General features: G+C 51.0%; 1 protein-coding gene across 2 annotated transcripts; it reads left to right on the plus strand.

The window, feature by feature from the left end:
• Positions 1–757: 757 nt before the first annotated feature.
• LOC105496067 (yippee like 4) lies at positions 758–5,798 on the plus strand. 2 transcript variants are annotated; one of them, XM_011766104.3, is made up of 5 exons: positions 758–3,414; positions 3,595–3,919; positions 4,091–4,134; positions 4,478–4,586; positions 4,809–5,798. In XM_011766104.3, exons 2-5 carry the CDS (start codon positions 3,779–3,781, stop codon positions 4,896–4,898), a joined length of 384 nt encoding a protein of 127 aa, XP_011764406.1. In that variant the 5' UTR covers positions 758–3,414; positions 3,595–3,778; the 3' UTR covers positions 4,899–5,798. The 2 variants fall into 2 exon arrangements, with proteins under 2 accessions (XP_011764406.1, XP_011764405.1); XM_011766103.3 differs by having other exon boundaries at positions 758–1,211.
• The last annotated feature ends 17,077 nt before the right edge of the window (positions 5,799–22,875 follow it).

The raw sequence follows: 22,875 nt of genomic DNA on the forward strand, positions 1-22,875 counted from the left end.
TATGGGATCTCCTGTATTCCATGCATACTTCCTTACCTCCATTGTGGAGCAGTAGACTGATTTCATCTTGATAGTCTGGGTCAGTCACCCCAGCCAACACTGTAACTCCCTTCTTAGCTAGTTGACTTAAAGGTAAGAAGAACCCAAAGTGGACAGGTGGCAATCTTAACTTCCAGTTTAATGGAATCATTGTTGTGTCTCTTGGTGGCAGCGTTCCTCCCTCTGGAACTAAGACCTCTAGGCCAGCAGAACATAATGCCGCGGAAACAATTGCTATTTTGGAAACATCTAAATGCATGGGTCTGTACTAGGCATTGCGGTCCTGGGATGTAGAGAGGAATTTCCCAGAAGGCCTGTCTCAGGAAGTTTACAGCCCAATAGAAAATTTCATATAATGTAGGTGTCTCCATTCATGAAGCACACATAATTTGGAGGTAGCTGTTAAGAGGTTTCTGCATGCAAAATGTCATATTGGGTCTATGACTCCTTCAGGAGTATTAAACTGAGGCTTTAAGGCTTGGTACAAGTTTTGGGGCACGGTTTGCCATCCATGACAATTAGTACATCTGTCTTTTCCCTGCTTCAGGGCTGGTGTCCAAGCTGAAATGGGAAAGTGTATCATCTTAAATGTGTGTGTGCTGCCTCACTCTGCATCCATATCTTCCTTCACCAGCCTTGCCACCTCCTTTCCTCTAGCCCTGCCACCCTCACTGCATCTTTGCCCAGCCCTGTCTTCCCCCAGGTTCTTCCTATCTCCTTGGCCACACTGCCTTCCTCCTTAACAACTTGCCTCTCCCCTTGCCCACCATCGCTACCGCGTCCCTCGGCCCCCACTCCTCTAGCCCCGTCCTTTGATGCCTGCCCCCTCCCTTCCTTCCGACCCGCCTCCTGTGTCTCCCAGCCCTGCTCTGACGTGGGAGGTGAGGGGGGGTGGGGGGATGGATGACTCACAGTGTTATGATGCAGTTCCACAACACACAGCCACATTCACCCACAGACCGAGGTACAGAACGAGAGACAACCTCTGCCCCCCCAGCAGCTGGCCAGCTTTGCAGCCCCAGTCTTGAGTCCCCAACTACCCTCCCCCCACCCACCCCCATCCCCTTCCCAATTGAAGGAGCGGAAAGAGAAGAGAGAAGAGTGAGCAGAGAGATTGAGAGATTGAGAGAGAGAGAGAGAGATAGACGGAGATCTCTGGAGCAGACCTCAAGGTGAGGGGGCAGCCCTTCTCCAAATGAATTTTTTTCCTCTTTGCAAATTTCCTCCTCCTGCTGCGTGTTGCTTTCTCCTCTTTGCAAAAGCATTATTCATCCACCCTTTGTCCTCCCTTCCCCCTCCCTGCTGCCTCCGCTCCTCTCTCTCGGTTCTTCCATCCCTCTCCAAGCTCTGACGATTCCCGCACTTATTTCCCGGCAACTTTGGCTGTAGCATCAGGCATTACTGTTTATTGTTTTGCTGCTGGTGCAGACCCCCAAAGCCTGCCCTGGGAGCTGGCAGTGCTGCTAATTATTTGGACCATACCATACTGAGAATACCAGCCCGGGGGGTGCCAAAACCTCAGAGCAGATGAGAAAATCCATTGTGAGCAGGTGTCCCCCTCCCTTTCTTTCCCCCCTAAGCAGCACGAGATTCGCACCTGGTTCCTCCAGCCTCTGCCTCGGCGCCTCTGTTGTCAGCTGTCAGTTGCCCCCGCCAGCCCTCCCTCTCCCCTTCCTCCCACGGTCCAGCCCCATCTCACTTCAGGGGAACATCTCTCCCCAGCACTCGGCTTGCCTTTGTTTTTTCTCCAGTCATTTGCCCAACTTGCTTCTCCCTGTGATCCGAGATGGGTGAAAAAATGACCCCTACTCCCCTTTCTGTGATTCTCTGGCCTTCCTTGCAGCCTCTCCTTGGCTTGACTGGGAATTAGGGGAGAGGGAGGGAGGCGTGACGGCTGGAGGCTGGAGAAGGAGCCCAAGATTGGGGACCCAAGCTGCCCCGTTCCCCATGCCCCTTGAAGGTGTTTCAAGGTAGTGCATGTCAGAGGGGAACTCGCAGGCAAAGTTGAAGGCAGACCTGTGAAGCAGAGACTGAAAGGTGGTCTCTTGGCAAGGAGGGCCCATTTCCTGCAGCCGGAGCCCAATGTCACCCTGAACTCAGCCCAAGGTGTTTTCCTGGGGCCCAGCCAGGAGGAGAGGACCTGAAACTGAAGATAGTCTCTATGGAGGTTTTGTGGAGAGACTGCCTGGCGGCCTTCAGAGAGTGGAACGGCTGGGTGCTTGTGGCCACTGCGGAGGACAGGACGAGGACAGTCTGTATGCCCTGGCTAACCGCAGCCAACACTGCCTCGCCTCCGCTTAGTGCTCTAGCATTGCCAGAGTGCCCAGCTGGCATCTCTGAACCAGACTTAGGCTAACCACCCACAGCGGGCTGGGAGCTCTATGAAGCAGAAAGCAGCAGCTCACCTGCTTATCGGAGCCCACAGGGGCCACCTCCCTTCTTATCCTCTCCTCCAGCACCTTCAGCCACTCGGAAGCTGGCGCGTGGGCAGAAGGCAATCTTCCTCTATTCCTAATCAGAACCCAGCAATTACTTCATCTTCAGTCACCCACAGTCACTGCTGTTTGTCCCTGCCCCCTGGGAGAAGGTAGAAACATTTTCTGCCTTGTGCCCCAAAGCACAGCTGTTAAAAATGAGTCCTCCTTCTGCTGTTCGTTGTGGCCGTTGCTCTCACCCTACCACACAGCCCTGCCCAGCCCAGGAATCAGGCTCCTCTGACACGCTACCCATTTCCCATTGGCTCCAGCTGTCAGATTGCCTGAAAAAAATGTATTTTCTGCCTAAGTCTTTAACCAAGGGCTAAGGCAACAGTTAGTAAAGAATAGGAAAGAGAAAGACCAAGGGGCCCAGAGGCTGGGAAGACAGGCAGGTGCTTACTCTGGGCCAGAATGAGTGAACCAAGGTGCGGGAATGGGCGGCCACATGTGAGGGCTTCGGTACTGCTGGAAACAACTATAAAGTTCTAGTGAAGAGTCCCAGAGCGCAGGACCCTGACCTCAGGAGAGAACTGAATCAGGGTTTGTATACCTGCCTGCATGCTCCTCCTCCCCTCACCTTACACCTCCCCCGCCAAAATGTATAAAGGATCAATTGTATTGCAAACAAAGGCCATGTAAAAGAAAGACCTTCAGGCATCCCCAACTCTTAAAAGACTCTGATCCCCGGAGACACAGTGCCTACCAATGCCTGTGCGATGCAGAGCCTCATGAAGAACTGAAAACCAAGGAGAGGGCACTTGCAGATGACGTTGCTCCCATGGCAGCGTCTGTGTCCGTGGGCTTCTCTCTGTGGAAAATGGTGGAGGCTGCTTCTGCCCCAGGAGGGAGAAACACCGACTCCCTGGCTTTGGCGCCAGAAGCCTGGATCGGCTGCCAGGTTTGCCAGAGCAGGATGGGGATCCAGGGGACAGGGCAACAATGCAACTGGATGCCGAGGGGGGATCGATGGTGATGGGGGAAGTAGAGGTATGGGTGAGCTGAGCCCCTTTTCCTCCATTCCCTCAGGAGGGCCCTCCTGAGGTCACGGCTCCCCTGATGTCCTTTCCCCTCTTCCCAGGTGACTTCTATTTCTATCTGGTTCTCGTCTGGGGGGGCCCTCGCCGGGCAGCCCCCCAACACTTCTCCTGCCCTGAAACACGGCTCTAGCCAACCTGCTCCGCTGCTTCACCTGCGACCGTCTCTGCGGGGGCTGCACGGCACCAGCCCCTCCAGCCCGCCAGGGCATTGTCCTCCAGCCCGTCATGCCCAGCTGTGACCCTGGTCCAGGCCCTGCCTGCCTCCCCACCAAGACTTTCCGCAGCTACCTGCCCCGCTGCCACCGCACTTACAGCTGTGTCCACTGCCGTGCACACCTGGCCAAACACGATGAGCTTATTTCCAAGGTACGTGAAGCGGGACCTGCCATTCCCCTCTTCTCGTGCACCAGGCTAGCCTGAACATCACCCAGGGGTGAGGCAGCGAAGCTCTTCCTCTCTCCCACACACCCCTGCGGGGATTCAGGCAGTGGGGCTGAGGGCTGCTTGGTAGTCACTGTCTGTCCTATGTCTCCACAGTCCTTCCAAGGGAGCCATGGCCGAGCCTACCTGTTTAACTCCGTGTGAGTCTACCTCTTTCCTTGTGCGTGTGCTTGTGCTTATGTGTGAGTGAGTCATTTCCCTGTGGAGAAAGGGGGGAATCCATAAGGTGATCTTGTGCCTTCAGTCTTTGCCTCCCCTTTTGCAAAGGGGTTCTCAGTCTGAAGTTCTCACATGGGGAGCCCAGGGAGAATTGAAATCATAACGCTGGAAAAAGAAGGCCCAGGCTCTAGTCTTAAAGGGGTGAATTATTAAAGGCAGGGGCTGTCCAGTTCTCTCCAGTTGGAAGTTCCCTTGGGCTGTCTGGGGACTGGACTGACAGTGCAATCCCACTGGGTGCTGGGTCCTTCCTGTTTCCTGAGACAGGGTCAACGTGGGTTGCGGGCCAGCTGAACAGCGCCTCTTGCTCACGGGGCTCCACTCGGTAGCTGATATTTTCTGTGAGAGCTGCAAAACCACACTGGGCTGGAAATATGTAAGTACCTGAGGAAGAGGGTCACCCTCTAAAGTGGAAGTCCCCATGGCCCTTCAAGCCCCAGTGACCACATCAGGTCCTTGCATGGTCCAAAGAGGAAAGAAAGAACTAGTTACTGGATTGGGCTAGGTGGATGAGTCTCGGGGTGGGGGCCGTACAGGTGGCAATGGGGCCTGGAAGGAAACTGCTTTGTCCTACAATCACTGCTTTCTCCTTCACCAGGAACAAGCTTTTGAGACGAGCCAGAAGTACAAGGAAGGGAAATATATCATTGAAATGTCACACATGGTGAAGGACAACGGCTGGGACTGAGGGGCTCAGGCAGGCTGTGCCCTTCCTCCGCATGCCCCTCCCTCCCCACGGCCCTGCCAAGCAGTCTATACCAGCATGAGTACTGCCCCACCCCTGGGGGAAACCTGGCTCCAACCAACCCCTCCCCTGCCTCCACCATATCCACTACCAGGCACCCTTTGGAACAGGGGTCTGGGTGTACCCCAGGGGTGTTAAGGCTCAGGAGTGGGCAGCAGTCAGGGAGAGACAGAACTGGGGGAAAGGGATGGTTGTGGGTCCTTCTGTTCCCAAGTTCCTGAAAGTTGAGGCAATGGCAGGGCGTAGACTCAGGCAGAGAGGATTGTGGGAGGAATCCGTTTTTGCTCCACCTTTTTGAGTGAACAGAGGACAAACCTTGGGTCACGGGGCTAGTAGATCGTGGACCACAGAATAGCAAATGAGAAAAAGCTTGGGTTGGAGTGAAATTTTGGTCTCAGGCAGCAGAACAGACCAGAGTCTCTGAGGATGAAGTTTCCCACCCCTATTTGTAGAGAAAAGGACTCACGTGCAGGGAAAACTCAAATCCCAGGCCCTGGGAAATAGTAAAAGAATCAAAGGGGTTTCCATTTCACTCCACTTGTTAGTTTATCTTGGCACTGAAGAGGCACTTTCGAATATCTAACTTTTGCCGTTGGATGGGGTAGGGACAGCTGCACGCGGAACAGCCCCCACCCCCAGTCGGCTGCTTCCAGAACAAGCAGTCTTTATGGGCTTTCTCTGAGGCCCAGTCACTGCTCCTGGGACCCAGTCCCCTGGAAGGGAGGTGGAAAATCAGTGCTACGGGTCCAGTCTTTCCCGTGGCTGCCACCAGCGAATGAAACTTTTGTATGATACATAAAGTGCTTGGGTCTATTTTTAATAAAAAGGGAAAAAGCAACTTGAGGCAACCTGTCCTCTGACTTTCTTTCCCCATGCATGTACCCATAACTGTCCCCGTCACACACAACCCCCCACCCACCCACCCGGGCCTGTCCCTTTAGACCACTAGGGGGCAGCAGTTGCCGTATCCATGGCAAGACTACTGCTTGAGCTTTTACCAGAGGATAAACTTCAGGTGAGGTTTTGCGTATAAGAGGGGTGGGTTTTGTGAGCTATTCCATCGAGAGCATCCAAAACCCCTTCTGTCTGCTGGCACCCCGACAGTAAGTCCATTTTTGCCTAGATCCAGGATTGGGCAACTAAAAGGGGCTCATCTCAGAATAAGGATTTTCTTGAGTCCCATGGCTTTTCAGCCCGGTTCTGTAATGTTCTGGTCAGTTCATGGGCACACTTAAGGCTAAAAGGAAAATCAATCAGCCAAAGTGCTGCCCTGGCAGTTGATGGGAAGTGAAACAAAATAGCTCAAAAATTAGGCCGGGCACGATGGCTCACGCCTGCAATTCCAGCACTTTGAGAGGCCAAGGCTGGTGAATCACCTGATGTCAGGAGTTTGAGACCAGCCTGACCAACATGGTGAAACCGTTTCTACTAAAAATTCAAAAATTCGCCAGGCATGATGGCACGTGCCTGTAATCCCAGCTACTCGGGAGGCTGAGGCAGGAGAATCGCTTGAACCCAGGAGGTAGAGGTTGCAGTGAGCCAAGATCATGCTGTTGCACTCCAGCCTGGCAACAGGGCGAGACTCCGTCTCAAAAAGAAAAGCTCAAAATCGCAACGTCAATGCCACCGTGTGGCCCAAGGGGCATTTTATTGGCAGTGACATGAAATCCCTACTGTTGTTGGGTGCCCAGCAGTTACAGGGGAGACCATATACATCATAAAGATCACTTTTTGGTAAGCTATAATATTCTTTCCAGATTCATTCATTAATACTCCCAATATTTATAAAGCACCTATTACTTGCCAGGCATTGTGTTAAGCACTGTATGTTAAGCACATGGTGAAGATAAGGCAGCTGTGGCCTGACTTCCTGGAGCTTTCTGTCCAGTAGGAGATGCAATAACCAGGCAATCCCTGTAGAAGAGGATAATAAGGGCTCTAAGCAGGGACGCAGAGGAAGCTTGGGAGCTCATAGGAAAGGAACTCAGCCTAGATTTAAGGAGTCAAGGAAGGCTTCACAAAAGTGATGACTACGATGGCATTTGAAAGATAAGAAGTTAGGTGGCAAAGGCAAAAGTGATAGAAGTATTTCAAACAGAGGGAACTGTATGTGTCGGGTAACTTATGTTTAGTTAGTTGAAGGAAATAAAAGTTTCTTGTGGGCTGAAAGCAGTGGCTCATGCCTTAATTACAGCACTTTAGGAAGCCAAGCCTGGAGGCTTGAGGCCAAAGTTTGAGTTTAGACTAGGCAATATAGCAAGATCTTGTCTCAATAAAAAGAGCCATATCCGCACCTGTAGTCTCGATTACTCAGGAGGCTGAGCAGGAGGATCACTTGAGCCCAGGAGGCCGAGGCTGCAGTGAGCCATGATCACGCCACTGCACTCCAGCCTGGGGAACAGAGCAAAACTTTGTCTCCTTAAAAAAAAATTGCCTGTGGCTGGAGTATAGGCAGCAAGTGGGTGAGAGATGAGATGAAAGACAAGCAGGAACCATAAACTATTTAGGGAATCTAGATTTTATCCCAATGGTATTAGGGAAATATGGAAAAATTGTTTTTTTTAAAGTGGAGTGGCAGTATCAAATGGCTATTTGTGCCCAGACAAGAGGCTCAAATAGAAGTTTTAATAGACTGAAGAAAGTAAGGAACATATGGAAGGGCACAGTGGCTCACACCCATAATCCCAGAATTTTGGGAGGCTGAGGTGGGCAATCACTTGAGTCCAAGAGTTTGAGACCAGCTTGGGCAACAAAAATTAGCCAGGCGTGGTGGCGCATGCCTGTAATCCCAGCTACTCAGGAGGCTGAGGCAGGAGAATCACTTGAACCCATGAGGCAGAGGTTGCAGTGGGCCGAGATCATGCCACTGCACTCCAGCCTGGGCGACACAGCGAGATTCTGTCTTTAAAAAAAAAACAAAAGAACAAAAAACGGAGAGGCTGTCTGGGCAGGAGGAAGGAGGACTAGAACTGGAAGGCGCATAAGTAAAAGGCGAAGGGAAAAAGGCAAGCCATGGGGAAATGTCCAACATCCCCCAACTAAGGCCTTTGGGTAGCCTGACCTATCTTTCGGTTTCTGCGTGCCTAGTGATGCCAAGACCCCTCTAGGGGTTCAGCAGAGGTCCTCAAAACCCTATCCCTCTTGGACCCACTTCTTGCACCAAAGTTTAGAAAGATTTCTCAAGTCCCAACCTCTGCTCTTGAAAACCAGGCACAAACCAGCTGCCTTCTTAAAGAAGCTCCCCACATATTCCTCTCATTCAATTTATTTTAACATGTTCTAATTAAGCCTACTAGGCGCTGTGGGAGACAGAGAAGTAAATGGCAGAGTCGTTGCTCTCAAATTTGTCTCTTTTTTTTTTTTGAGATGGAGTCTTGCTCCGTTGCCCAGGCTGGAGTGCAGTGGCGCAATCTCAGCTCACTGCAACCTCCGCCTCCCAGATTCATTCAAGAGATTCTCCTGCCTCAGCCATCCGAGTAGCTGAGAGTACAGGCGTGCATCGCCACGCCTGGCTAATTTTTGTGTTTTTAGCAGATACAGGGTTTCACCATGTTGGCCAGGCTGGTCTTGAACACCTGACCTCAGGTGATCCGCCTGCCTCGGCCTCCCAAAGTGCTGGGATTACAGGCATGAGCCACCGCACCCGGCCTCAATTTCCTTGTAATTGGTCCTGGAAGAATCGTTCTGTGGGTTGATTCAAGGGATTCTATTAATCTCTAAAATTAAGTCATGGGCAATGCTGTCCAAATCCTGGATGCCCAGACAGGTGTGCCCTCAAGCAGCATTATCATCAAACACCCGGTGACCAAAAGGGAGTGGTGCAGAGAAAGGCAAGTGGATTTAGGAGGGAGCTGCAGGTATGGGATGCCAGGAGCACACAGGTCCTTTTCCCTGGGGAGCAATCCTTTTCAGTTAACCCCTTTTCCTTTCTGGTGTATTCCTTTTTTTCTCAAGTAGGCCTACTCTGTACCTAATAGTGATTCTCCTGATCTTTTCCCACTCACTCTCCACTTATCTTTTTCCACTCACTCGCTTATCCTTCTTAGCCTAGGAGTTGCCACCACTTGTGGTCCTTAAAGGCTTGAGGCTTTGGATGATACCCTCATACAACCAGCAGATGGCATCAAAACCTTCCATCCCTCAGCTCAGGACATCTCCCAGTTTAAAGAACCTACTCAGATCTCTCCAGATGGGTCTACAAAAAGATGAGTGAGCTGTCAAGACTTAAAACAGGGTTGTATCTAGGCTTTGCAACCTAAGAGCTACACAGTCTTAGCCAAACTGTTTAAACCTTTCTGACCCTCAGTTTTTTCATCCATAAAATGGGCTGTTACCTCCCAAGAAGTTATTAGGGTTTACAGTAACAGAGGCAGTGTCTATCACAAGCAATGCACACAGAAGTAGCTCCATAAATGTGAGCTATTAGTATAACCACCAAGTGAGGTTTCCCAGATTCCCACCAGGGTAGCTGACTGGTGCCCAGATGGGAGAGGAAATTGCAATGCTGAGGAGGCAGCCAGCGCTGGGTAGCACTACACGGCCAATGCCCTTTTAACATTGCACTGCTAGTGACAGGTGCAGACAGTAGCACAATGTGAAAAGAGCTCTGGCCAGCAGCAGAGGCACGCCGGCCCTGCCTCCTCACTCCTTCTCCCAGTCCCCGGCGCACTCAGCTCACGGGCTCCCTCTGCCCCTGCTGTGCTTCAATACAGCTTTTTTCCCTTTTATTCCATTCTTAGTGTTAATTCTGTTTTTTCAACACTCTTCCTTTCGCCTTCTTCCTCACCATGCCCCCCCTGCCCCCAGCACAGAGACCACCTTTTTCTTGGAGGTTTTGGGATGGGAGGTCAGGACCCACTAAAGCAGGTGCAGGGATACTTTGGGCCTGAAAATGGTTATTAGCAATCCCCAAAGTCTGGAGGTCACTCGCATGAGGCTGTGTTCATCTGGATTTGCATTTCTGCCAGCTTCCCTTCTAGAGAGGAGCTTGCTGCCCAAGACTACAGAACCTTGTACTCTTATCTAAGTTTCCATCTCCTTTTCAATTTAGATAAAGGGAAGCTCTAGGCCTCAAGGCAACACTCTCAGATGACCTTCCAGGACCAGAGAGGTGGGAGCCTGTAGTCACAGCTCCCCACACAGTTGAGAGACGCTTCCAGGCGGGAGGTAAAAGCTGCCGGTGAAGCCCCACCCCTGCATCTCCTTTTGGAGGTCCTGAAAGCACCTTGCAGATTCAGCATTAAAATGGTGAGGGTGATTCCCTCATAGTTACTGAGAGTTAGGGATAGGGTTTCACTGGCAGTGGGATTCAAATCTGAGTTATTTCCTGTTTTATCCAGGGACCCTTGGTTGGGGAGTCTTCAAGCTCATCCTAGCACTTCCCCATCCTATCCGACCCTAAGGGGGCTTCAATCCAGGACAAACAGTCCCGGGAGGATTAACACCCAAGGCCAGAAGGCTGCCCTGGAAGGACACCTGGATATCTGGAGGCTCAGACCCAGGCAGGCTCTATTGTGGCACATTCCAGCTAGGGCCACAGCCCCGGAGCCCAGCTCCAGTTCTGACCTGGTGAACTTTGTGCAGCCCAAAGAAACAGAGGCTGGAGGGTGATTCCTCTAGTGCCCTGATCAACAAAAGGCCTCCCAGGCAACGGTGTGGCCTCTGGGAGATGCCCTCTACACTACTCCACAGCCACCATAAGGAATAGAGGACAGAATTCCAGTTGGAAGCTCTTCCTGTGGGCTTCCCCTCTAGCCTCGTCCCACCCCCTCAGGAAGCAGGAGAAGTTCCCTCCCGCCCTCCCAGGCAGAGTTTTTTCTCGTAATCTGCAAACATGGGGCCCTGCCCCACAGTTTGCACAGTTTTAATGGGCGGAAACCAAGACCCCTCGAGGGTCAGTCACCAGGCCTCTCTGCTCTGGGGTTGGGCAAACCAGTCCCAGCTGGGAACTGGATCACACCAACAGGGGGCAGAGGGGCAAAGATAAGGCTGCACAGCACGCTTCAGGGAGGCGGGGGGAAGAGTCTTCCCCAAGAAGTTTCCAGGTCTCTCCTTAGGGAGTGCAGGGAGAAAGGGCCAAGAGCCCCTCAGCTCTCACACACCCAACTCATTCCTGAGGAGCAGGCCCAGCGACTCACCAGCCAGCAGGACCCCTCCCCCACCTTGGGCCCAGGAGCCAGCCCCCAGCTCCTTCCAGAAGCGAGTGTAGAGACCGAGGAGGAAATGGGGGAGGGGAGGCCCCGGCTCAAGTTCTCTCCTCTCCCCCTCCTCATTGGCCACCATCTTCCGGCCCCTGCCCCCAGAGCAGCAGGGGATGGGGCCCAGCCTGTAGAAGGGAGAGAAAGGGCAGGTGGGGGGTTAGCTGGAGCAGCAGGGGCAGGGGGCTGGCCCCAACTGTCTCCTCCCACCCCCTCCTCGCAGCCATGGCGACGGGAGGAGGAGACCAGGAGGGTCCTGAAAGCCATGTTCTGTGAATGGGATGAGAGAGGCAGCTGGGAAGTGGGGGGTGAGGGGCGCTCTCCTTCAACACCCAACTGTGCTCCCCCTCAACACACACACCTCGAGGCTGGACCACACAGGCGCGCGTACACACCACACACACACACACACACACACACAAACTCTCAGCCATACTTGCACAACTCAGCCCTCACTACACACCCAAACAACAAGAACTGGAGTGTGAGAGCACGCCCCCCACACACACATCCATGCACCCCTCAACACCGCACAACTATCAGCTCGAAAGCCAGCCTCACACCACCACACCGTCCCTGGCTCACCCTACAACTTCTGGAGGTGCAGAACTCCCTGCCCAGCTCCAGCCCTTCGGCCCCCGGCTCCCTCGGAACACTCCACGCCCTCGCACACAGCCCAGGTGGAGCCAGATGGCCCAGCTTGGCCGTGCCCAGCGGAGCCCCCCATGCCTTCCCCACCACGCCCCCCACTGGAAAATGACAGTGAAGCCACATCAGAAAGATACGCCTGGTACTTCCCAGTTACAGTGTTTCGAAAGGAAAAAATAGAAAAGATGCCCACGAGTGGAGAATGAGGAGGGAAAAAGGAAGACGAGAGAAAGAGCCCAGACCGCCCCCCTCCCTTCCCCAAGAGAGAATAAAACCGAGAATCGGTGTCGTTACCCTTCGGGAAGCTCTCGATACCTACACATTGCTCTTCGTTAGGATCCTCTGCCTGCCACCTCCTTCTTCCCGGGCTCTTTCTCTGCCCTTCCCTCCCTCTTGGCTCCCCTCCCTGGCCTCGCTCCCCCTCGCTCACGCCCTCTCGCACCCCGCCAGCCCCTCTCCAAGGCCGGGCTCGGATCCCCAGCGGCCGCCCCGCCATCCACCGGCCGGGACCGAGGTTGCGAGGCCGGTGGGCCGCGGAGCCCCTCTCCTCTGCCGATCTCGCTCTTCCCCCCTCGCCCCCTTTCTCCTTCCACACTCCCTGCCGTCCATCTTGAATACTTGGGATTCTTGAATGGAGTGAGCAGGATCCGCTCCCCCAGGCTCCCATTGGCTGTGGGTTAACCCTTTTGAAACGAGATCCTCCCTCCGATTGGCTGCCAGGCTCCCCTCTTCTCCCCCAACCCCCATCCCCTCCGCCTTCCAACAGCCCGCGAGGTCAGGGCGCTCCCGGAGCCCCCTCCCCTGGCCTCTCACCCCCACAACCCCCGCACCAGGATGCCCCTCTCCCGGCTCTTTCCGTCACGCTCCCCACAGGGCTGCAGGTGAAGGCAGATCCAGTTCCCGCCAAATGCGGCCCCAAGGTGGGGCCGGCAGAAACCGTGTTCCCAGATGCCCCTCGTGCTGGATTTGGAGACCTTGGAAGACAGAAGGGGTGCAATTTGCTGCCCGTCTCCAACCCCTCCTTGACCAGAAGTACTTCTCCAACAGGGGATCCACTCAGCCTTTCAGCCTCACCCAAGGCGATGGGAGAGCTCTCCTGAACGCCCACTCCCCTTGGGCTGGCCAGGAGGAGGGCAGCTCTAGAAAGAAGATCTGGGGCTCTTCACAGGAGCTAATTCCCCGAGTGCCGCAGGGTAGGCCTGACCCGATCAGGAATGTGCAGCATCTGGAGCTCCGCTCCGTCAAAAACATCCCCTCAGACCAGCCCTGCCCCGCCTGGGCCAACGTGCTGTGCGCCCACAAGGGGCTCAGAGGTGGGGGAGCCAGAGAGGAAGGCGGCAGCAAGGACGAGGGCGATATGTCAGGCCTTGGAGTAAGGTCCGGGGTTTTAGGCCTAAATCTGTCATTAAGATGCTTGGCGAGATCTGGGCGCGGTGGCTGACGCCTATAATCCAAGCACTTTGAGAGGCTGAGGTGGGAGGATTGCTTGAGCCCAGGAGTTCCAGACCTGCCTGGGTAACACACTGAGATCTCATCTCTACAAAAAATTAAAAAAATCAGCTGGGCGTCGTGGTGTGGCCTGTGGTCCCAGCTACTAGGGAGGCTGAAAGGGGAGGATCACTTAAGCCTAGGAGTTCCAGGTTGCAGTGAGCTATGGTCAGGCTCGGTGGCTCACGCCTGTAATCCCAGCACTTTGGGAGGCGAAAGCAGGTGGATCGCCTGAGTTCAGGAGTTCAAGACGAGCCTGGCCAACATGGTGATACCCCGTCTTTACTAAAACTACAAAAATTATCAGGGCCTGGTGGTGATTACCTGTAATCACAGCTACTTGGGAGGCTGAGGCAGGAGAATCGCTTGAACCCAGGAGGCAGAAGTTGCAGTGAACTGAGACCACACCATTGCACTCCAGTCTGGGTGACAAGAGCGAAACTCCATCTCAAAAAAAAAAAAAAAAAAAGCTCGGCGAGGTCATGTTTCCTCTTTAGCTTCAGTTTCCTCGTTTGCAAAACGTTGGTCTGGAACAGCGCAGTCCTGATAGAAGTTTCTGTGAGAAGATGGAAATGTTCTATATCTGCATCATTGTCCAAAATTACATATATCCTGGTCCATTTTTAAAATAAAATGCCTCAAATAGGCTTGGGTCCACAAACCACAGGAGAACAAGATCCGCTAAGCCCCTACCTTAATAGCTGGCACCTGCTGATTGGGGTCCCTTAGCTGCCCTCACCTGAACCAAAGAGTTGAGTTTAGCTTGAAAGATAGCTAACTTTATCAGCTTGCCTGATCATACCTGGATCATTAGTCAAATAGTTGAAGGACCCCCAAGATGGCTGCAATGCATTATGGGCTGCAACAACATGCAGCAGGGCAATCCTGAAGAAAACACCTAAAGCCCCAGCCCAACAACTACTAGGCGATGCTGGGGAATATTGTGACCCCATAGTACTCAGCCTATGAGGATCGCGGGGAGGGACTTGCGTACTAGGGGATAAATTGCTTGTTGTAACTGTCCTGGTTGTGCCTGCCTATCAGACATCCAATCTTGCAAGACTGTCGTTAAAAGTCTCACTTTCCCTGTTCCTTGTGCCTCTAGTTCCATTCTTTGGGTTTAGATGGGTGAGCATGTTTCCCTCAGTCATCAAACAATATGGTAGCCACTAGCTACATGTGACTGTTGAGCACTTAAATATGCTACAGTGACTGAGGAAGTGGCTTTTAAATTTTATTTCATTTTATTTACTTTTATACAGCCGCATGAGGCTAGTGGCTACTATACTGGTCTAGAAAATCTTTGTGGTATTGCTAATGAGAATAGGATTCTATGACCCCCTTTCTTTTTTCTTTTTTTGGAGACAGGGTCTTGATGTGTTGTCCAGGCTGGAGTCCATCACAGCTCACTGCAGTCTAGACCTTTCAGGCTCAAGTGATTTTCCTGCCTCAGTCTCCCAAGTAGCTGAGGCTACAGATACGTGCCACCACACCCAACTAATTTTTTTTTTTTTTTAAGAAAGACTTGCTATGTTGCTTAGGCTGGTGTTGAACTCCTGGGCTCAAGCAATCTTCCCATCTTGACCTCCCAAAGTGCTGGGATTACAGGCATGAGCCACCGCACCTACTGGCCCATTCTATGATTCTTTTTTTTATTTTTTTGAGACAGAGTCTGGCTTTGTTGCCCAGGCTGTAGAGCAGTGGCACAATCTGCAACCTCCGCCTCCTGGGTTCAAGCAATTCTCCTACCTCAGCCTCCTGAGTAGCCTGGATTACAGGTGTGCACCACCACGCCCGGCCCCTAGTAGAGATAGGGTTTCGCCATGTTGGTCAGGCTGGTCTCAAATTCCTGACCTTGTGATCCACCCACCTTGGCCTCCCAAAATGCTGGGATTACAGGCGTGAGCCACCGCGCCCGGCCATGAGACACTGCGCCTGGCTCATTCTGTGATTCTTGTCTGGGAAAAGAAAAAATCCATTCTTTTCATCCTCAGGCATGAACTCCTCCATGTCCAAATCACAAATCATAAGGGCGTCAATTCCCAGGAAATGAGGTTCAAATTCTTGTCACTTTTGTCAGGAATCCTTTCCTTATGAATGTCAACCACTTTTCTGAGAAGGGAGCTGAGATACACCCACCCCACTACACAGTGAAAGATTGTGGCTAAAAGGGAATTTGCAGGTTTGTCCAACCTTCTTGTCTTTTCAAAAATAGAAACCAAGACGTTGATGGGGTGGGGACAGGGGCTTTCACTTGCCCAGGGACGGTCAGGACAGCAGGTTGATGTGTTCACTCACGAGTTAACATGCACCTGTAAAGTTAGTCCATCTCTTTGGGGCTCTTGTGGAAGCACACACATACATGTACATCATTAAGTTCATTCAAGAAACGTACTTCTCTGACCTTGGCCAAATGAGAGCCAAGATTGAAATCAGCCAGTGTGGCTGATACTAAGAGATGGTCAGCTCCATGAGAGGGCCAGATGGGTCCTCCAACTGGCATGTGGAAATCCAGAGCTCCTGGGTATGCCAGGATTACAAGAAGATGGACAGCCCAGAGCCCACTCCCTGGTTGAGGGACCCCCTTGTGGCATTGCCACCATGAGAAAAAGGAAGCTGAGGGGTGGGAGAAGAATGCCTCTGAGTTTATCCTTGCACTGACCGAGACACAGAATTAGCTTGGATTTCTGGAGGATGAGGAGGGCAGGGTGCCCAGGATTTTGGTAGCTACAGGCCATGACTTGTGAATACAGGGCCCTAACATAACAGAGAGAGAAAGCCGCTGCAGGGAGTTAATAAAGGAGATGGCTGCACTGGCCTGAGCTTATACAGTGTTTGTCCAATCTTGCTTCTGGAGAGCCTTTGCCTGGGTAATGTGCATGAGGGGAAACACAGAACTTCCTGGGAAATGGTTGCTGTCTTCAATATTTCCTTACTACTAGGAGACATTACTAAATGACTGCTCTGGTGAGAGATTTAAGGAGTTCAGAGAAAGGAAGGATTGCTCCCAGTGGGGAATGGAATCCAAGAAGGCTTCCTGGAGGAAGCAGCATCTGAGACTTGAATAGAAAGTATTTAGACACAAGAAGGTGGGAAAATGAAGACAAGGAAATGCCAAGGAGAGAGAACAACACAAAGGCTGAGAGGTGGGGAAATGGTGGGATTGGTTGGAGATTCAGTGGGAACCTCGGGTGTCTGAAGGGGAATAGAAAGGAAGAAAAGGCAGCTGGGACAGATCATGGAGGGTTTGGACACATCTCTCCAGCCTCTACTCTACTCCAAAGACATCATTTGCCTTGAACAAACTTTCATCTTTTTCCTCACCAAGACACACCCCTCAACTATTCATTCAGCTGCCCCAGGGCCTCCACGCTCAGCTCTCTGCCTCTTTTGCCTTGGACTACAGGCCCATCTGTGTTCCACAGACATCCTTTCCTGGACAAAATGGGTTCCAGTTGCCCAGTAGAGAATGGACTGTCATTGGTGCCTCTCAGTTCAGTCTCCTGTCTCTGGATTCCCAGTGTGTAGGTATGAGCTGCATGGGGGACCCTCCTTTTTCACTCATCACCTTCCAAACCCCCCACATGGCCCCACCCCTTCTCAAGAGAGTCAAAAATGGAGGTCCAGAACAGCTAGACATGGTCCAACCTGTTACAGGAGTGTAAAAAATGCACCCAGGAGCTACTTGGCTCCTAGCCACCCTACCCCACCTCCACATTCTTCACTCCTCTTATGGGAATTTCAGAATGCACCTGGGCTTTGCAGGAACCTCCCTTTCCCACCACCCCCACAGCAATCCAAGACTATTCTGGAGGTGCTTCCTTTGCCTTCCTCCCTAACCTCCATTGTCCTATACAGATATGGGTCCCTCCATGCCTATTTGGGTAAATCGCATAGAAAAGAAGGATTGCTCCCAATGGGGAATGGAATCCAAGAAGGCTTCCTGGAGGAAGCAGCATCTGAGTCTTGAAGAATAGAAAGTATCACATAGAATACTATAAATGTGAGACAGGGAGACCATCTGCCCTAAACCTCTGCCTCTTGGAAGAACTGAATCTGAAACGCTGGGGAGAGTTGCCTCCTTGCTTAAACACCAGTGGAGGTAATTCAGTTGCTAATAACACACGACTTTTTTTTTTTTTTTTTTTTGAGACAGAGTCCTGCTTTGTCACCCAGGCTGAAGTGCAGGGTTGCCATCATGGCTCACTGCAGCCTTGACCTCCTGAGATCAAGCAATACTCCTGCCTCAGCCAACTAGATGGGACTACAGGAACATGCAACCACACCTAGCTAATTTTTTTTTTTTTTTTTTTTTTTTTTTTTTTTTTTTAGAGAGACAGGGTCTCCTTATGTTGCCCAGGCTGGTCTCAAACCCCTAGGCTCTAGCCGTCCTCCTGCCTCAGGCTCCCAAAGTGCCGGGGTTATGGATGTGAACCACTGTGTCTGGCTAACACAGCTCCTAGTTCACTTGAGATGATGATACAGGCTTTTCCATGTGAGCCTCTTTCATTTCCCCTTCTTCCACAGTAAGGTGTCTCTTCACCTTTACCATCCTGCTTCTCTGAAACGCTCCTATGTCTGAGCACTGCCTGTATGGAAGGCTCTGGAACCATTGCTGGGAAACACTGCCGGCCCAGAAGGTGCTCACAGTTGAGAAGAGTGCAAGGCAGACACGCAAAGAGGAAGTCACGGCCAACTGCGGTGGCTCACGCCTGTAATCCCAGCACTTTGGGAGGCCGAGGATCACCTGAGGTCAGGAGTTCAAGACCAGTCTGACCAACACGGTGAAATCCCATCTCTACTGAAAATACAAAAATTATCTGGGCGTGGTGGCACGTGCCTGTAATCCCAGCTACTCTGAAGAATTGCTTGAACCCAGAAGGTGGAGGTTGCGGTGAGCCAAGATCGTGCCATTGCACTCCAGCCCGGGCAACAAGAGCAAAACTCTGTCTCAAAAAAAAAAAGGAAAAGAGAAAGTGACACTGTGACAGGTGCCCAGATAGACCTAAGTACCTTCTTTCTGAGGTAAACCTCTTTCCTTGAGGTCTAGCTCTCATCCTTTACTCCATCAACTGCCCCATTTATTGCATCTCCAATCCCTTTCCATAAACCTAGGGCAAGGGTCAGCCAACTACAGCCCACAGGACTAAATCCTGCCTTTGCCTGTTTTTTGATAAATAAAGTTTATTGGAACACAGCCATGCTCACTTGTTTACACATTGTCTATGGCTGCTTTCTACAACCACAACAATGGCAGAGTTAAGTAGTTGCGACAGAGACCATATGACCAACAAAAGCCTGGCATATTTACTGTCCAGCTCTTTACAATAGAAGTTTGCCAACTCCTAAATTTATGGGCAGCTTTGGACCTTGCCATCTCAGAAAGATGTAATGGAACTCAAGAAAGACAACTGAAATTACTCCAAGATGGGAGTGGAAGGACGCAGCCCAGACTTCTCATCTCAGCATCTCTTTTCATATGCTCAAGTCTTCCCTCAACCTGTCATGAAGCATCTCGAAATGCTAGGTGGCTCTCTGTATTATCACTCCTTCATGGCTCGCTCATTCCTTTTTTTTTTTTTTTTTTTTTTTTTTGAGACAGAGTCTTACTCTGTCACCCAGACTGGAGTGCAATGGTGCAATCTTGGCTCACTGCAACCTCTGCCTCCTGGATTCAAGTGATTCTCCTGCCTCAGCCTCCTGAGTAGCTGGGATTACAGGTGCCCACCATCACACCCAGCTAATTTTTGTATTTTTAGTAGACATGCAGTTTCACCATGTTGGCCAGGCTGGTCTTGAACTCCCGACCTAAAGTGATCCTCCCACCTTTGCCTCCCAAAGTGCTGGGATTACAGGTGTGAGCCTCCACACCCAGCCTATGTCTCTCTCATTCTTAAATCTGTGCAATCTGACTTCTGCCCCCCAATTTCCGCCGAAATGGTTCCCACTAGGAAGCCAATGACTTCCTTATTACTGATCCACCATTCTCCTCTCAATTCTCATCACACGCAGCCTCTCTTTAGCACTTGCCACTATTGACTATATCAGTCTTGAAATGCCCATGGCTTCTGGCAGACTGGCGTCTCCTGGATTCCCTCCTACCTCTCCAACTCTTCCTTCTCAGCTCCCTTCCTGTGAGTCTTCTTTACTCCCTTGTTGCCTAAATATACAGATTCTGTGTGGATTAGTCCTTGGTCTTCTTTTCCATCTATACTCTCTCGGTGGACAAAATCATCCACATGCCTGATTTCAACAGTCACTCACATAGACCCAGATTTCTAACAGAAGGTTGCAATTCCTCAGATGTATGTCTTGCCAGCCAACTAAGCTGAATTTGGGCAACATCAAACATATGTCTTCCTACACCTCTGCCTTCACCTAATCACCTTTGTCTCTTTTTCCATCTGCCCTTTAATTGTTGCCATTCCCGAGAGATCTGCCCTTGACTCTCCTCTCTTTGGGGGAAATTTCATCCATTCTTACAGTTTTAACAATCACCTATACATGAATCACTGCCAAATCTATATCTCTAGTTGTACTGCCAACTCCTTACATTCCCAAATAGATGTGTGAGGTGAGCAGCTGGTGCTTTTGCCTGCTCAGATATTCCAACCCCCTTCTGGTAACTACATCTTAGTTTTCCTTTGGGAAGACGGCTATTCTCTGACCTCAGTCCACATGGTTCACATGAGACTGACTTCATCTGCCCCTTCAGGGACAGTCACACAATCCAAATATATTAGTTGTCTATTGCTGCCTAACAAATTAATCCAAAACGTAGTACCTTATAACAACACACTTATTTTCTCAGTTCCTGTGGATCAGGAATCTGGGCAGAGGTTAGCTCGGTCCCCTGATCATGGTCTCTCATGAGACTGCAATCAAAGTGTCATCCAGGGGCTGGGGTCTAATCTGAAGGTTCAATGGGGATCAGATCTGCTTCCAAGCTCACTTTCATAGTTTCATAGATCTAGTTCCTCAAGAGCTGTTGGACTGTGGACCTCAGTTCTTTGTTCGCTGTTGGCTGGAGGCCATGCTAGGTTCCTTGCAATGTGGGCCTTTCCAACATGAAAGCCTGCATTGTCAAAGCCAGCAAGAGAGAGAGTCTGCTAGCAAGATGAAATCACAATATTTTGTAACCTAATCACAGAAGTGACAACCTCTCCACATTGCCATATTCTACTGTTAGAAGTAAGTTACTCAGCCGGGCGCGGTGGCTCACGCCTGTAATCCCAGCACTTTGGGAGGCCGAGGCGGGCGGATCACAAGGTCAGGAGATTGAGACCACGGTGAAACCCCGTCTCTACTAAAAATACAAAAAATTAGCCGGGCGCGGTTGTGGGCGCCTGTAGTCCCAGCTACTCGGGAGGCTGAGGCAGGAGAATGGCGTGAACCCGGGAGGCGGAGCTTGCAGTGAGCCGAGATCGCGCCACTGCACTCCAGCCTGGGCGACAGAGCGAGACTCCGTCTCAAAAAAAAAAAAAAAAAAAGAAGTAAGTTACTCAAGAGGAGAGGATTACACAAAGCCATGATTACTAGGGAGTAAGATCACATCACTGGGGGCTGTCTTAGAGGCTATTACCCACAGTAGACTTAGCCAATTAAGTCATAATAATTGGATCAAGGATGGGTATCCAATCAGAGTCAATCACAATTGGGCCTAAGGTGTTTGCTGTAATCTTTGGGAAAGTGGTATTGTCAGCTCCGTTTTTCGGGTAGACAGAGCTTGAAACTGCTGACGGCCATAACTGCTGCCAAATGGGGGAAGATCTGCCTGAATGCCAACATAACAGGGCAAAGCAGAGGTAAGAGACGGAGAGAGACAGGCGCCTGGGAACCTGACAGAGCCATGTCTACAGGTGAAGCTCTTGAGTTTTTTTGTTTGTTTCTTTGTTTTTGTTTTGAGACGGAGTTTTGCTCTTGTTGCCCAGGCTGAAGTGCAGTGGCGCGATCTCGGCTCACTGCAACTTCCGCTTCCCGATTTCAAGCGATTATCCTGCCTCAGCCTCCAGAGTAGCTGGGACTACAGGCACACGCCACCATGCTCAGCTAATTTTTTGTATTTTTTAGCAGAGATGGGGTTTCACCATATTGGCCAGGATGGTCTCCATCTCTTGACCTCGTGATCTGCCTGCCTCAGCCTCCCAAAGTGCTGGGATTTCAGGCGTGAGCCACTGTGCCTGGCATTTTTTTTTTTTTTTTGAGACGGAGTCTCACTCTCTTGCCCAGGCTGGAGTGCAGTGGCGCGATCTCGGTTCACTGCAAGCTCTGCCTCCTGAGTTCATGCCATTCTCCTGCCTCAGCCTCCCAAGTAGCTGGGACTACAGGCGCCCGCCACCACGCCCAGCTAATTTTTTTGTATTTTTAGTAGAGACGGGGTTTCACCGTGTTAGCCAGATGATCTCAATCTTCTGACCTCATGATCCGCCTGTCTCGGCCTCCCAAAGTGCTGGGATTACAGGCCTGAGCCACCGTGCCCAGTCCTGTTGAGTTTTTTATTATGTAAGCCACAACATTGCCTCTTCTTCTTACGTTAGTCTCAATTGACTTCTGTCACTCATAACAAAAAAAATCCGACTGATAAAATGTCATAGAGGTGTCTTGCATGCAGTTTGCTTAAACCCAGTTTCATTGTCTTACCTTCACCTTCCCCACAAACCTGCTTTTCTTCTTAGATTCTATTTCACAGTTAAAAGCGTAACACAGTTGTTTAGGCTGAAAACCATCACAGGATCATCCTCATTGGCTGTGCTAATAAGGAGGAGTAGCCCATGTAACATGGGTTGCAAATTGGAGTGTCCCATGAAACATGATCTTAAATACTGATAAGTTACTCTAGGCTGTTAGAATCTTACAGAATTTCTGGCTGTGAGTCACATGATTTAGAGGATAATAGTGTATCTGACTCTCCTATCTGAACACACCATGGACTAAAATGAAATTCTGACAAACTACCTGATGAGCTTGTGGATCAGAAGACACCTGAGGTTTGATTTGTGAAACAATTCTTTCTTTCTTTTTTTTTTTTTTTTTGAGACAGAGTCTCACTCTGTCGCCCAGGCTGGAGTGCAGTGGCACGATCTTGGCTCACTGCCAGCTCTGCCTTCCGGGTTCACACCATTCTCCTGCCTCAGCCTCCGAACAGCCGGGACTATAGGCGCCCACCACCACGCCTCGCTAATTTTTTGTATTTTTAGTAGAGACAGGGTTTCACTGTGCTAGCCAGGATGGTCTTGATCTCCTGACCTCGTGATCCCCCACCTCAGCCTCCCAAAGTGCTGGGATTACAGGCATGAGCCACCGCTCCCGGCCATGAAACTATTCTTTCTGTCTCCAGGCAGATTAAATGAATTTGTGTAGTTTCAAAGTCAATCATAATTTCTTTTACATCTTTTATCTTAGGGTTGCAATCATAATTCTAATCCTTACTTTTCTTACTCTCTGCCACCTTCACCCAAATTGCCCTAAATCCTGTGCATTCTGCCTCTTAGACGAGTCCTTTTCTCTCCAATACCCTGCCCCTTGGGAGTTTGTGTCATCCTCTGAATAACTTTCCTTTCAACCCCCGTTCCATCAGAGTGTAAGTC

This window comes from Macaca nemestrina, chromosome 12 (assembly GCF_043159975.1).
Source record: "Macaca nemestrina isolate mMacNem1 chromosome 12, mMacNem.hap1, whole genome shotgun sequence".
Classification (NCBI taxonomy): Eukaryota; Metazoa; Chordata; class Mammalia; order Primates; family Cercopithecidae; genus Macaca; species Macaca nemestrina.

Coding starts and splice junctions, on each gene's coding strand:
- LOC105496067 (XM_011766104.3), top strand. CDS start 3,779: ATGCCCAGCTGTGACCCTGGTCCAGGCCCTGCCTGCCTCCCCACCAAG. Junction 4,135..4,477: donor GCCTACCTGTTTAACTCCGT/GTGAGTCTACCT, acceptor TTCCTGAGACAG/GGTCAACGTGGGTTGCGGGC. Junction 4,587..4,808: donor CCACACTGGGCTGGAAATAT/GTAAGTACCTGA, acceptor CTCCTTCACCAG/GAACAAGCTTTTGAGACGAG.